At 41.6% G+C, this 14,392-nt stretch overlaps 1 protein-coding gene across 2 annotated transcripts in view; it reads right to left on the bottom strand.

Moving 5' to 3' along the window:
• The window catches only part of BLOC1S5 (biogenesis of lysosomal organelles complex 1 subunit 5), a 39,910-nt gene extending 29,181 nt beyond the window's left edge, over nucleotides 1–10,729 (bottom strand). The window contains exons 1-2 of one of the 2 annotated variants that reach the window (XM_019745420.2): nucleotides 10,537–10,729; nucleotides 4,465–4,547 (exon numbers count right to left, since the gene is read on the bottom strand). In XM_019745420.2, coding sequence (XP_019600979.1) covers nucleotides 4,465–4,547; nucleotides 10,537–10,651 — 198 coding nt within the window. In that variant the 5' untranslated portion in view covers nucleotides 10,652–10,729. The remainder of the gene's footprint in view (nucleotides 1–4,464; nucleotides 4,548–10,536) is intronic. The other variant, XM_019745419.2, reaches the window with a different exon arrangement.
• Between the last annotated feature and the right edge of the window lie 3,663 nt (nucleotides 10,730–14,392).

The following is a 14,392-nucleotide window of genomic DNA, read 5'->3' as shown; positions in this document are numbered from 1 at the left end:
ATTTTAGTTTTAAATCTAGTCAGTTTTTGTTAAAGTGAACTACATGTAAATGGTATAGAGAAGAAGAAACTTCCAGAAGGCTTATCACTCTGCTTCACCATTCCTCTGTCTAATCATGCGATCCTGGGTGAAGACCACTTGTGCTAATTAGGGGATGTTACAGTTTCGACCAAGATGGAAAAGAATTATAAGTAATGCAGATATCCTTTTAACTCTATAAAGTTTTTAAAATGTATTCAGCTTTTCTCTTCTAATTTGAGGGGAAATGTTAGAATCTACAGGAAAGGTAGTTGAGCCTGATATGCAGGAAAGATTCAATGCCTCACTAAACCCTCAGGAAGACCAACTGGGGAGATCATTGTAAGACAGCTGGATCAGGTACATTTCAAGAAAAGAAATTATATTACATTTAGTTGAAGATAAGGGCTCCAACTTAGCTGACAAAATACTTTTAAGCCCTTCAGAGACCATTCCTCAATGACAATATAAGAATGCCTTGTGAAGGATGGGTCTGTGTCCATCTTATTCACCAATACAGCACTGGTTCCTGATGTTGTCTCACACAAAACAAGCGCTTAACACATTTATACAGGCTTCTATCATACTCAGTGTGAAAATTTTATTCTTTAGTAAACATATTCCTCAGATAATGCTGCTTACGCCATTTGCTTAGCAAATCCCTTTCCCCAAGATATGAAAAACTGAACCCAAATTCATGAAAATTATTGTAAACTCTGAATTAATACATTTTTATGTGACTGTTCTTGCTACCATCTTTCTCTTAATAAGTTACCAACATCTTTCCAATACCTATATGCCAGGGATTTTAAAAAATGATGTCATTTAATCCTCACAAAACCTCTACAGTATATATTATTCCCATTTTTTTTATATTTATTTATTTATTTATTTATTTATTTATTTATTTATTTATTTTTAAGGGGGAACAGAACTTTATTGGGGAACAGGGTGTACTTCCAGGACTTTTTTCCAAGTCAAGTTGTTGTCCTTTCAATCTTAGTTGTGGAGGGTTCTGTTCAGCTTCAAGTTGTTGTTCTTTTTTTTTAGTCTTAGTTGTGGAGGGCACAGCTCAGCTCCAGGTCCAGTTGCCGTTGCTAGTTGCAGGGGGCACAGCCCACCATCCTTTGCGGGAGTAGAACCGGCAACCTTGTGGTTGAGAGGACACGCTCCAACCAACTGAGCCATCCGGGAGCTCAGGGACAGCTCAGCTCAAGGTGCCGTGTTCAATTTTAGTTGCAGGGGCGCTGCCCACCATCCCTTGCGGGACTCGAGGAATTGAACTGGCAACCTTGTGGTTGAGAGCCCACTGGCCCATGTGGGAATCGAACCGGCAGCCTTCGGAGTTAGGAGCACGGAGCTCTAACTGCCTGAGCCACCGGGCCGGCCTATTATTCCCATTTTAAAAATAAGGAAACTAAGCCTAGTTAAATCAAGTAATCATAACTAGTAAGAAAGGTACCAGAATTTGAACTCAGATATGGCAAGATCCAGGGCCCATGTTCTTTCTATGCATTAATACAGCCTCTTCTCCAAAAAGATCTTGGACGGCTAAACGATGCAGAGTGCAGATACTACAGCTGTCCCTTGGCATACGTGGAAGATTGGTCCCAGGACTCCCCCACAGATACCAAAATCCTAGGATGCTCCAGTCCCTTAAATAAAATGGCACAGTATTTTCATATAACCTAAATACATTGTCACGTATACTTTATATCATCTCTAGATTACCTACAATACCTAATACAATGTAAATGCTTTATAAATAGCTATACTGTATTGTTTAGGGAATAATGACAAGAAAACAAAGCCTGTATATGTTCAGTACAGACACAGCCATCCTAGGCCTAACTATATAACACGTCAGCAACAACGTTAACTTTTTTTCCTGAATATTTTCAATCCATGGATGCAGAACCCTCAAGAAGCGTTGACTGTCATTTCTCTCCTCTCAGACACATACTCTTGACAACTATCTTCCATCCTAATTAAAAGAGGTATTAGCTTCAACAGGAAGTGAGCTCTTGAATATAACATATTCAAAAGCATAAATGTAATACTTCTTTCATCATCCATTCACGACTCAGTTTCACTTGTATAACCCTTTGACAGAAACCATCTACATTATTTAAAGAACACTGATATAAGTATCATGACACCTGTATTCTAAGGTAACTCAGCCTCTAACTAGCTGTATGCCATTTCACACACTGCTTTCCATCTCTGGGCTCAGTTTTTATGAAGTGAAGGATCTGGATTAGGGAAGCTACCTTCATTTCAAAATCCTACGCTTCTTTTAATATAGAGTAGATATTTAAAGGTATATTTACAAAATTTTTAAAATAATAACTATTCAGTATTTCAAATTAACGAGACTGGCAAAAAAGACAACTTATGAAAAAGGCTAACTTATGACATCACCGAACGTCAGAAAACCCAACTTTAGTCCAAGTTTTGCTACTCCTTCTTCTGAATCATATTAAGCACCTACAGTGCACAAGACATTGCCTTAGGCACTTTGGACACAATGGAAAATAAAAAAGGTTAAGTCCTTATTCTCGTGGTGCATGTACTCTAATGAAGGAAGATAGGTAATAAACAAGCAAATAACAAGAAAACTATCAAGTAGTTCTAAGAGCTTATGGTAGGTAGAATTCTAAGATGGCCCCCCCAAATCCCCGCCCCTATTGCACACATACCTTCTGTTATTCAATCAAACCCTAACCTAGGTGCTGCCGTGAAGATACTCTGCAGATACACTTAAGGTCCCAAATCAGCTGGCTCTAAGAAAGGGGGATGATCCTCGGTGGGCCTAACTTAATCAGATGAGTTCTTAACAGGGACTGGGCACTTCCCGGCAAGTACGGCAGGGGTTCCACGCGACACAGACTCCACTTACGGCTCTGCAGATGGAAGGAGTCATGTGGCAAGGGCTGTGAGTGGCCTCCTGGAGCTGAGAGGGGCCCCTGGCTGGCAGCAAGCAAGGAAACAGGAACTTCGTCCTACCATAGCAAAGACTGGGGCCTGCCACCACTACGGGACTTTGGAAGAGAACATAGGCCTCTAATAAGAACCAAGTTTGGCCAACACCTTGACCTTAGCTTTCAGAGACTGAGCAGAGAACACAGTGAGATTTTAGTCTCGCTTTTTCTACATTAGTCTCACTAAGGAATTGGTGCTCATCTTTATCCCGTATGGTAAGGGAATAGTCTCTGGATAACTTTGAGTGTCCCACATTACTGTTATCCCACAACAACAACACTGATGGAGACAGCTAACAGCTATTCCTAGGCACCACATAATATTCTAAGACACACATATGGACATGTGTGCGTGCACGCACGCACACACGCGCGCGCACACACACACACACACACACACACACCTACCTTTAATATTCACAACTACCCTGTGAAGTTGGTATTATGCAGATTTGGAGTAACAGAGCCTGTTGAACCCAGAAATAATATCTAGTGCTACAGCTCTGTCCTTTAACCTTTAGAGCTCTGTATCACAGGCTTTCTGTAGTTTTAAACACTTTATGAAAAGGGTCTCTCCTTCCGGCAGGTTTAGATTTCCTGATTGATCGGAGTCTCATTTGAAAATAGAACTTCCACTTATGCACAATCACAAAATTGTCTGTGTAACACCATTTGCTATCTGTCCAAAAGTGGCCTGGGATATTATTGTTTAACGCACATGAACCAATTATACATGTGCGAAACAACAGTAATAGGAAACAGGACGGCAGGGTGGTGTCAGTATTGCTGGAACATAGCATACAAGGTGTGGTAGCAGACGGTTCAGCTAGAAAGGTAGGGGCCAGGCCACAGAAGGATGCCTGGACTTCAGCCTGCAGATGGCAAAGATTATCAAAGGGTTTTCAGAAGTGAAACGATGTCAGAGCATTCTGGCAGTGGGGTAAAGACTGGATGCGACTGGGTTGATAAAGCAGGCACACCAGTCAGCAGAGGTAGTGATGTGTGAGGAAACATCTAGAAGACGTGGGCACTGGATCTGGGCCCAGAGGGGTGAGAATAGCCAAGACTCTCATGTTTTAGCTTGAGTGCTTGGAGGGGCGGGGGGGTGCTCATGCCCCAAATGAGAAAAGAATATAGAAAATGGCTCTGGAAAACCTAGACCCATCCACCTTTAAAATCTTTTTTTCCCCCCTCATGGTATCTCATTGTAGATGAAAAAAAACAGAGAATGACAGGCATTAAATACCTATGAGGAGGCACCAGCACTTAAGCTCAAGTCACCTGCTGCGTAGTCTTGTGCTCCTCCCATTAATGGTAATGACTCTTTAATTAAAGTTTTACTTTGTAGATTGTATGAACACATGAACAGAAATCAGAAAATTTAAAACTAGAGCATTTCCCTTCTGTATATTACCACATTAACAGTCAGGGCAGTATTTTTACAAAACAAATTTTAAATACTCACTTCAAATTCTTTCACAAAATAACGGGTTTCGCCTTGAACAACTGGTCTGTGATCTAAAAGCCTTGAATGAATTTCTCCAAGATCTATAACAACAAAATGAAATTCCAGGTTAATCCACGCTAAGTGGCACAATCTCTAGCTTGTTTCATCTGTCCCATTTCCCATGAATATGAAGATTAAAATCTAGTTTAGACTATGGGTTAAGAGGAAATCTCATCCGCTGCCAGTAAACCATACAGGTACTTTTGAGAGCAATTTGGTGATAGCTCATAAAGCTGAAGACACGCATACCTAGGAATTTCGTGCCTACGTATGTGCTCTAGAAAACCTCGTGCGCAAACGAGAGATACTTATAAATGCTTACTACAGCATTAGTATAATGTCAAAAGAGAAAAAAAGGGAACCACCTAAATATACTCATAGGATGGAATACCATAAATCAGTAAGTAAAATGAATACACTAGAGTTATATTAACATGAAAAAATCCCACAAATTTTGAACAAAAAAGTTTCAGAAACATAAAGCTATTTACATAGACTAAAAATATGCAAAATGATACTTTCTTTTGAGATATACAGAAGCAATGAAACTATAAAGAAATGTATGAGAACAATAAATACCAAATTCAAGACAGTGGTTGTCTTTAGAGGAGGGAGAGTGATACAATTAGAGCAAGATACACACAGCAGTATTTCAATGTTTCTTTATTAAGATGGGCGATGCATGTTCATTGTAAGTCTCCATACTTTTTGATAGGTCTAAAAAAGTCATAAAAAGTGTGAATTTTAACTGTTTTTGGTGAGTCATTCTATTCATTCCATTTAGTAACAACTATAGTTTAAGAGGTAAACCTCAAAATGTCTAGAAGAATTAAATCTCCAAATAAGAACATGTGCCATTCACGTTCACTCATTGGTATAATCTGTTCCTCATATTTCTTGTTTGCAGACATGCAATGGGGCAAATTTCAATTCTCTATTTTAATGAGTTTTATTAGGATACGCGTTGGGAAGTACGCAAGGAAAGAACCATAAATAAAGGTACTATTTTTGCTTAAATCTTTCAATGGTTCATTACCCAGAACAGTTCTCTAAGAAGATAAAAGCGTTCGTTTTTAAGAAAATTATGCTTAGTTAAGTTTGGGAAACATTAGATAAAATCAAGTTAGATGGATTCCTTAACCTCTGGTCTTCTGGGACCCTATAGTATACTGACAGGATTTATGAATGAATGCCCAAGTGAGGGCTATGCTATGCAGGAATTTATGGACCTTATTTGCAGAGTTATCTATTCACACCTCAATGAACACGAGTGTCTCTGAAACACAATGGCCTAAGAGGCTAAAGTCCAAGCCTCCTCAGAAGCCACACAACATCCTCCAGGGTCTGGCTCCAGCCTTATCTCCCCACGTGACAGCAATCTGAACTACCTGCAGCTTTCCAAACACACCACACCACACTGCCTCATGCATCCTTGCCAGTTCAAAATACTGCCACCACCTGGAACATCCCCCAACTCCCTAATCCCGGCTCTTCCTCCGAACTGCTCAGATGTCACACTTCCTCCAAAGTATCATTCATTCTATCCCTACTTTATGCTTCCAAAGCACCCAGGGCATATACGCGTAGTTCCATCATACCACTTACTATATTGCCCTGAAATTATCTCTCTTCTCTAGTATCTCAGAGACCAAATTATTTATAATATCCACAGTAGATATATGAGTTAACAGGTATTTTTCCATATGACTAAGAAGCCATTAAGCTTTGTTGATTTGGGGAGATCTGTTTCTGTGGCTTGATATAAAGGGAATTTATTTAGCCTTTGGAGAGAATTCAATTCTGTTTAGACGTGGATAATGATCACTCCTACAGCCTTGCACGTGCTCCAGAGTTTAAGACAGTACAAATTTGGGGAGGGGTGGGGAAAGATTCTGAAATGCACATTACCATAGAAGTTAAGTCACTAACTAGCTTTGTTAATAACATTATAACAACAAAACAAGTACATTATAATAATCTAGAGTTTGTAGGAGTCCCAAGGATTACAAATAAATTCTCTACAAATAATGTGAATGTAAGCTACAGATTTTCACATAATTCCAACGCTGGCTTTGCTACATGCAAATCATTCTTTTGTTGTTTGACATACAAAAGATTATATATATATAGAGAGAACTTTTGTTCTCTAAAAGTTCATGCTCTACTGTGTGAGTTAGACAAATATCCCTTCACACAAATAGAGATAAGTCCTTTAATGGAAGGTCAATATGCTGTGTGGCTCCAGAACAAGGAGGAACACAGCAAACCGCAGATCTCTCACTGTCTAATAAAAGCATTGTCCCCTGGCCCTGAATTTGGAGGCCTTTAATACAATACGTGGATTTTTGCATATCCTAAGGAACAATTTACGGCATAGCAATTTTCCCCTAAGATAAGCCCAGTGTTGCCATACAGATGTCATTCTTCCTCACCACTTCTCAGACCGCCCCTTTCCCGTCCTGGCTCGTCACTCTGCTTCAGCTACAGCCATACCTCTCTCTAACCCACTCTGCATAGAGTCAATTCTCATCACTTGCAGTAGTTATGTTTATAAAGTTGCCTTGCACATTGAACTAGTGAATACTGAACTACTGCTCCTAAAGCAAATATAGGGTTAGGTTACTGCAAGCCTCTGGTCACATTTTTTGTCAACCAAGATGCTATTTGTGTCATTTAGGTTCCTTTACCAAGATGCTTGTAAAACACACCAGTGTTAGTGTTGAAAATCTGCTTTTCCAATATCACCTTTTCCTGTACAACCTTTAGCAGGTATTTTTAAAGTTCTGTAGAACCTGCTTTACCGACTAGTCTAACAGTTTTCACACTGTCCCACCTCTGAAAGTGCCAGCCAGCACTAGCTGGCTAGTGTTGAACATTTTCCTGACCGTTGATAACTGACCATAAATTTCTTTGGCTTTTAGTTTTACAACAGTGCTATCCGCTACTAATTCTCCATCGGTCATCATCTCATACATCCACAAATTTAGCTGCTTTTTCATTGCTTCATCACACTAAATGTTACCTTGGCACTTTCCAGGGTGGCCTCACAGATTGCTGAATTTCCTTTTTTCTGGACTGTTGATTAAATCGAACTCATGCCCCCCAAAAACTTCTCTGACACGGGTATTTTCTCTGTAAGGCACATCACAGCCTTCTTGTGCTTAGGAACACTTCAGCATTACACCTGGGGACCATTTTAAACAGCAAAGTCAGCAATAAAACACAAAAATCTGGAAAATGTGGCCCTAAATAGAAAGCAAAAGGACACTTGTTTACAGTATGAGAGCTGAAACAAACAGCAGAGTGTTGCCTTGTTCAATCTCAGGTATGAATGTGAGCATAGGGCAACTCAAATTTTTCTCTGCTCTGCGTATGTGGGAATGACTGTGAAAGCACCGCCAATACTGATTTTGGAGTTATAAATTTATCTTAGCAAGCAGGCAAATTCACAAATAAGCAATCTGCACGATGAGGACCAACTACTATCTGCCTGAGTGCTCTACTTAAAATATGAATCTAACTACACGATTCTTGAGCTTATTATCGTTGGATACTTTCCTACCATTAAAGAAAAAGTCCAATCTCCTCAAAAAGGCAAAAGACATCTTCTATGGTCTGATTTCCACCAAACTTGACCTTTCTCTGAGTTACACGGTAGCAATACGTGTAGTTTCCCAAAAATACCATGCTGTTTCAGCCCCACCATTCCTTTGCTCATGCTGTTCCAAAATAAGTCCAAAATACCCTTGCCCTCTTTTCTTAACTGCTAATACTTTATTCCTCAAGACTCAGATCAAATACTCCATCCTCCAGGGAGCCCTCGGATCTGCCAGTCTCCGCCTCCTAACACCCACCCATGGGCCAGAACCCTCAAAGACCCAGGGCATAAATATTGAAATCATTTATTTATGTCTCCCTTTCATTGGACTCTGGCAATATAATTCAATAAACATCTGTTCACAACTGACAGTCTTCAAATAAGATGAACTAAAAATCGATTTTTCTGAATGAAAATAATGAATGATTCCATTAAAAAAGCCAAGGACATTCTAGACAAACTTACCCTGAATTATCTTTTCTTTATTTAAAGTTTTTGATTAAAGTAAAAAACTTCTGTACATCAGAAGATATGATCAACAGGGTGAAAAGACAAGCCATGGAATGGGAGAAAATATATGCAAATCATGTATCTGAAAAGGAGTTAATATCCAGAATATATAAAGAACTCCTACAACTCAACAACAAGCTATCTAATTTAAAAATGAACTTGAATAGACATTTCTTCAAAGAAGCTATACAAGTGGCCAAGAAGCACATAAAAACATGCTGAACACCACTATTCAGTAGGGAAATGCAAATCAAAACTACAAGATACCTCATACCCATTAGGAGGGCCATTACCAAAGAAACGGAAAATAACAAGTGTTGGAAGGACGTGGAAAAATTGGAACCCTTGTTTGTGCCGTTAGTAAAAATGTAAAATCGTGCAGCCTCTATGGAAAACAGTATGATTACTCAAAGTTGAAAAATAGAATTATCTTTGATCCAGCAATTCCATTTCTGAGTATATACCCCCAAAAACTGAAGCAGTGACTCATATATTTGCAACCCCATGTTCATAGCAGCATTACTTACAGTAACCAAAAAGTGGGAGCAACACAAGTGTTCATCCACAGATGAATGGATACACAATATGTGGTGTGTATACACACACAGTGGAGTATCATTTAGCTTTAAAAAGGAAATTCTGATGCATTACAACATAGATGAACTTTGAGCACATTATGTTAAGTGAAAAAGCCAATCACAAAAGGATAAATACTATATGGTAACATTTATGTAAAGTACCTAAGTAGCCCAACTCAGAGACAAAACAGGTGGCTGTCAGCAGCTGTGGGGAGGAGGGGGTGAGGAGTTAGTGTTTAACGGGGACAGAATTTCAGTTGGGGAAAAAGTTCTGGAGATGGATGGTGGTGATGGTTGCACAATAATGTGAATGAATGTACTAAAGCCACTGAACTATACACTTAAAAATGGTTGTTATAATTTTGTTACATGTATTTTACAATTAAAAAATGTTTAAGACTGCACATATAAACAATTTTAATTTAGACTTAACACCCATGCACCACTCCCACATCCTAATTAGATTTGAGAGACAACCTGAAGTGTAGAAATGGCCATGGCCAGCTGTGCTGGGGTTACCTACAATCCTGACAGACAAGGTTGAAATGAAATAGGCAGCAACGGAGGGATGCAGTTCCCAGGACTGTGCTGAAGGGCTCTGGAATCCTACAAGGGCTTCTACCCTGCAATGGTGGGGCTGACAGGGTGAGGATGGGGTTAAGGAAGAGCGACAAGCAAGTGCAGTATCTGAGCAAGATCTTGCTGCAGGTAACAGGGCTGTTGTAAACTTTAGGCATCAAACGAAATTCAGGTTCTGTGAGAATCCGGGTGGTAACTAGGCCATAACCCTCTCCGAGCTCAAAGCAGACAGGACACATGGACATCTGTACCCGAGAATGGCGCTTGCGAGTTTCAAGACGCGTTCATTTGTTATCCCGTTTACTCCTTGCAGGACCCAAGAGCAGACAAACAGGGTCAGAGAGTGGGCAAAGCGGCCGACCTGAAGTCACACAACTCCTGAGCGATCTGCCCGGGGCGCAGGCCTTCCGGACTCCCAAACTTGGGGCTCTCTGCGTTACAAGTCGGTCGTGAGGCCGCATCCACAAAGGGTCCGCGCCCAGGGGTCCGGGTTTGGGGAGGGGGAGGGGAGGCGGGCCCGAAGACGCACGTCTGCGGTGTTTTGTTTTGTTTTGAGGAAGAGGGACTGGGTTCGGCCGTAGTTAGTACTAGGAGGCACCTGGCGCAGAGAAATAGACCGGCACCGGGCACGAAACCCCCACCGCCCACAAACACGAGGCCGCCGGGAGGTGGGCGGCCGGGGGCACGGCCCCGGGTCAGAGGGCGCCGCCTGGGGGCTGGGGCTGCGCTGGGGTCCCCCGGGGCGATAGCCCTACCACTCCGTACCCTTGATAATGAGGTGCGCTGGCGAGCCCGCAGTCCCTAGCGAGTCCCTCTTCTTGTCGCCGCCGCCCGCGGCGGCCTCGCCACCCGCCGAGGCCTCGGTCCCTCCGCCACTCATCCCGACCCGCTCCGCCCCCCGCGGCCGCCGCGCGCCCGGGTAAACTTGCTTCGCCCGCTTTTCTGGCGCGGCTTTTGGCGTCATCAAAGGGCGTCGGAAAAAGCTGAGTCTAGCCACCCGGCGGTTGTTTTAAGGTCCCGGTAGTGTAGCTAAGGGATGTGATCGTGACGAAGCCGATGCCGCCATGCTGGGTTCGGGCAAATGATGCGGGAACAGGAAGCTGCGTGGACGTTAGCGCTAAACTATTATTCCCCCTAAGTCTGCTGGGATTTATTGTGGTTTAGAGAGGTTGGGGGCGAAGGGGGACAGTCGCCGAATAATGTTAATAATAGTAATATATTATCTGCCAATACTTTATAAGGTATTTTGACGAGCATTGCCACATTTGGTCACCATAGCAACTCGGAGGCACAGTTTCATCATCTCTTTATCACAAATGAAGGAACGGTTAGAGGTTAAGTTACTTGCCCAAATCACTTATCAGACTTATTCGTGTCATGTGAAGAAAATGAAAAAATCACTTCTTGTCTTTTGTATTCACAAAAGCTCAACCAGTTTTTATATGGGTTAAGATAAAATGCATGTAATCACTGAAGGGACCCGTTTGCTAGGCCACTTTTAATTTGTTCTTGTCATGAAGAGACAACTATGCGGCTGCCATATATCAAACTGCTATCGTTTGGTAAACGCTATAAAGTTCATCTTGTATTCTCAATGAGCCTTCATGCCTGTTCAAAGTACAAACACTGCAACTTTGCACTGTCTCCTCCTTGACCTCCTAGGTTCGTTTAGTGGTTCTTTCTAAGACACATCTCTCCCTTTCTCCTTCCTCTCTTCCTGCTGTCCTTACCCTCAAGGGCCTCCCAGTCTAGTGCTGAAGAAGGAACATAAACCAACATTTACAATATAGGGCCTGTTAATGATAGGATGGAGGAAGGTGCAGCACACATGTGGGACCCCTGGGGGTGGAAGGTGGCCAGGAAAGACTTGCCAGAGGAGGCAGCATTTGTCCTGAGACCTGAAATGAAGAGATGTTAGCCAAGTTGGGTGGGGTGAAGATGTGACTTGGGGTTTTCTAGCAGAAGAAATAACAAGCCCAAATGCAAAGAGGCAAAAAATAGATGAATTAATAAAATGTAAACTTAGTTAATTGTACTTTGTTGGGTCAGGCTTCTAAGCTTTCTAGTCATACTTTCATTTCCTTAGCTTTAGTATCAACCTCTACAAAATGTAATTATTTTTAAAGCCCTTTAATATTCTCCCCACTGCTGCGCACTTTTCTTATTCAAGTTTTCTTCTGCACCTGCAATCCTAAATTTTCTCTGAGCTTGTCTTCTTAGGTCGTAGAACTACTGAAAAACCTAAGAAGGCTCACTGTACAGAACAAGTTTGAATGCTTCTCGCACATTAATGTGACTGTCAAAAAGGCAGATTCTGGGTTCCACATCCAAAAATTCTGTTTCAGTAGTTCTGAGGTAGCTGCTACCCCCCCTTACCCAATTGCTGATTGATTACGATACAAGTGATAAAAGAGCTCTGGGTGCAGGTTAAGACTTTGGAACCAAACAGAATTGGGTTCAAATTCTGGCCCTGCCACTTGTCTGCAGTTCCTTTTCTGTAAAATGGCAATAAAATATCCATCTTATAAGGTTGTTGTGATGATTTAGAGAATTTAATACCTGTAAAGCACTTAGTACGTGCCTGGCACATAGCAAATGCTCACTAAATATTATTACAATAACCTCCTCAATCTCCTTTTATAGCCCAATATAATCTGCACTCATTCTTCCAGTCTCCCTTTATCACCCACCACTGTAGTATCTTGTACTTGCTTAGCACTTTACAACTTAAAAAATGCTATCACTTATCATATATGTCTTTTAATCTTCTCATTAATCCAGTTGAAGTAGATAATAAAATATCCATTTTCAGATGAGTAAACTCAGGGTCAAAGGATATGTAGAGTCTCTGAAGATGCTGCAATGATTCCTCTCCTCTCTATACACATGCAGCAGGTGCTCCTCCCATCGAAAGATGGAGTTTGTTTCTTCTACCCTTGAATCTGTACTGGCCTTGTGACTTACTTTGACCAACAGAACATGGTGGGAAAAGTGCTGTGCCAGTTCTGGGCTCTAAGACAACTGGCAGTTTCTGCTTTTTCTCTCGTCAGGGAGTCCAGGCTATCCTGTTTTAGAGAAGCCATTGAGTAGGAAGCACTGCAAGATGCGACATCACATGTAGAGAGATACAGTGTAGGTGAGAACTGAAGCACTCTAGCTGTTCGCACCAAGGGTGCCCCATGGGCGAAGGAGGCCTTCTTGGAGCTTTCAGCCCAGCCATCAGCTAGCTGAATGCAGTCACATGAATTGCAATGGAACCAGAAAACTGCCTAATCAACCCAGTGTCATGAGAAATAATATTTTTTTTAACCCACTAAGTAGTATGTGTACGTTTTTAAATATGACCACCTCTCAGGAAGGATTTAAGATGGCTTACAAAGATGCCTATACTCCCGCAAGATGGCACCATAGTTATCGAGTAGCGGAATCATGGTCAAAGCCCTGGCCTTTCAACTTCAAGGCTGGTGCATTCCAATATAGCAAAGCCCTGTCAGCGAGGGGTCTTTCTATTGTGCCATGACTATGCCAGACTTATTTCTGTGTCTTTAGTTTTAGACACCCCCTTCCTGGAATGCTTTTTTCCCCCGTCTTCCTTTTCAGTTCAGTAAACTCTATTTATGTGGTATAATAAAGAATCTGGCTGATTTTTGTCCCTGGTTCCTGGGACATAACCTCATGTGCCCAGTGATTTAATCATCCATATCACGTAAGGAAATCCCAATACAAATCTCCTGGACATTGAAGCTCTAGTGAAATCCTGGTTGGTAATCATACACTGATGTGCCGAGATGGTGAGGAGTACTGAGGACAAAAAAGCTTCATGTTTGAGATGCTCACAGACCTCACCCTATGCATCTATTCATTTTTCTGGCCCTGATTTGTATTCTTTACAATAAAACTGTAATCCTAAGTATAGCACTTTCCTGAGCTCTGTGAGTCAATCTAGTGAATTATTAAACCTGAGAAGGTAAAGTGGGAACCTCCAAAATTTGTAGACAGCTGGTCAGTAGCACAGGTGGTCTGGGAACCATGGAGCATTTGGCTGGTGTCTGAAGTGAGGGCCATCTGAGCTAACTCCGGGAATCAGTGTCAGAATTGTGTTGCAATTGAACATACACCTACATGACACTTAACCACATGCCAGATAACGTGAAGTCCTCTACACACATTAATTCATTTAATCCTCATGGCAAGCTTTTGAAGTAGGTATTACTGTGATCCTTTCACAGATGAGGAAGGCTGAGGCACAAAGAGGTTAAATGACTGCCCAATTTGTATGTGGCAGAAACAATCTTGGTCCCTGTATATGTGTTTAAGTGTAGGTGGTGGGTGAGGAGAAAGTGAGGAAGGGAGGTTTGGAAGGAAGGAAAAGAGAAGCCATATTAACTCTATCAGCCCATATGGGCTTTTCATTTTTTTATCCAAACACATTGAACAAATATGTATTGAGCATTTTCTATGTGCCAAATGCAGAGCTAGGGAGCTGACCATATAGCAGGGAGCAAGACTGCTCAGCCTTTCCTTCCCTTGTGGAGCATACAGTCCACCAGAAAAGAATATTAAATCAATACACAATTACTTTTCTGCAACTCTTGCTCATAGCCTGTAGATAGATACATGT

This window comes from Rhinolophus sinicus, linkage group LG06 (genome assembly GCF_036562045.2).
Source record: "Rhinolophus sinicus isolate RSC01 linkage group LG06, ASM3656204v1, whole genome shotgun sequence".
In the NCBI taxonomy this organism is placed as follows: Eukaryota; Metazoa; Chordata; class Mammalia; order Chiroptera; family Rhinolophidae; genus Rhinolophus; species Rhinolophus sinicus.
Note: the sequence above shows the minus strand (reverse complement) of the source record. Positions and strands in the feature narration are given on the sequence as shown.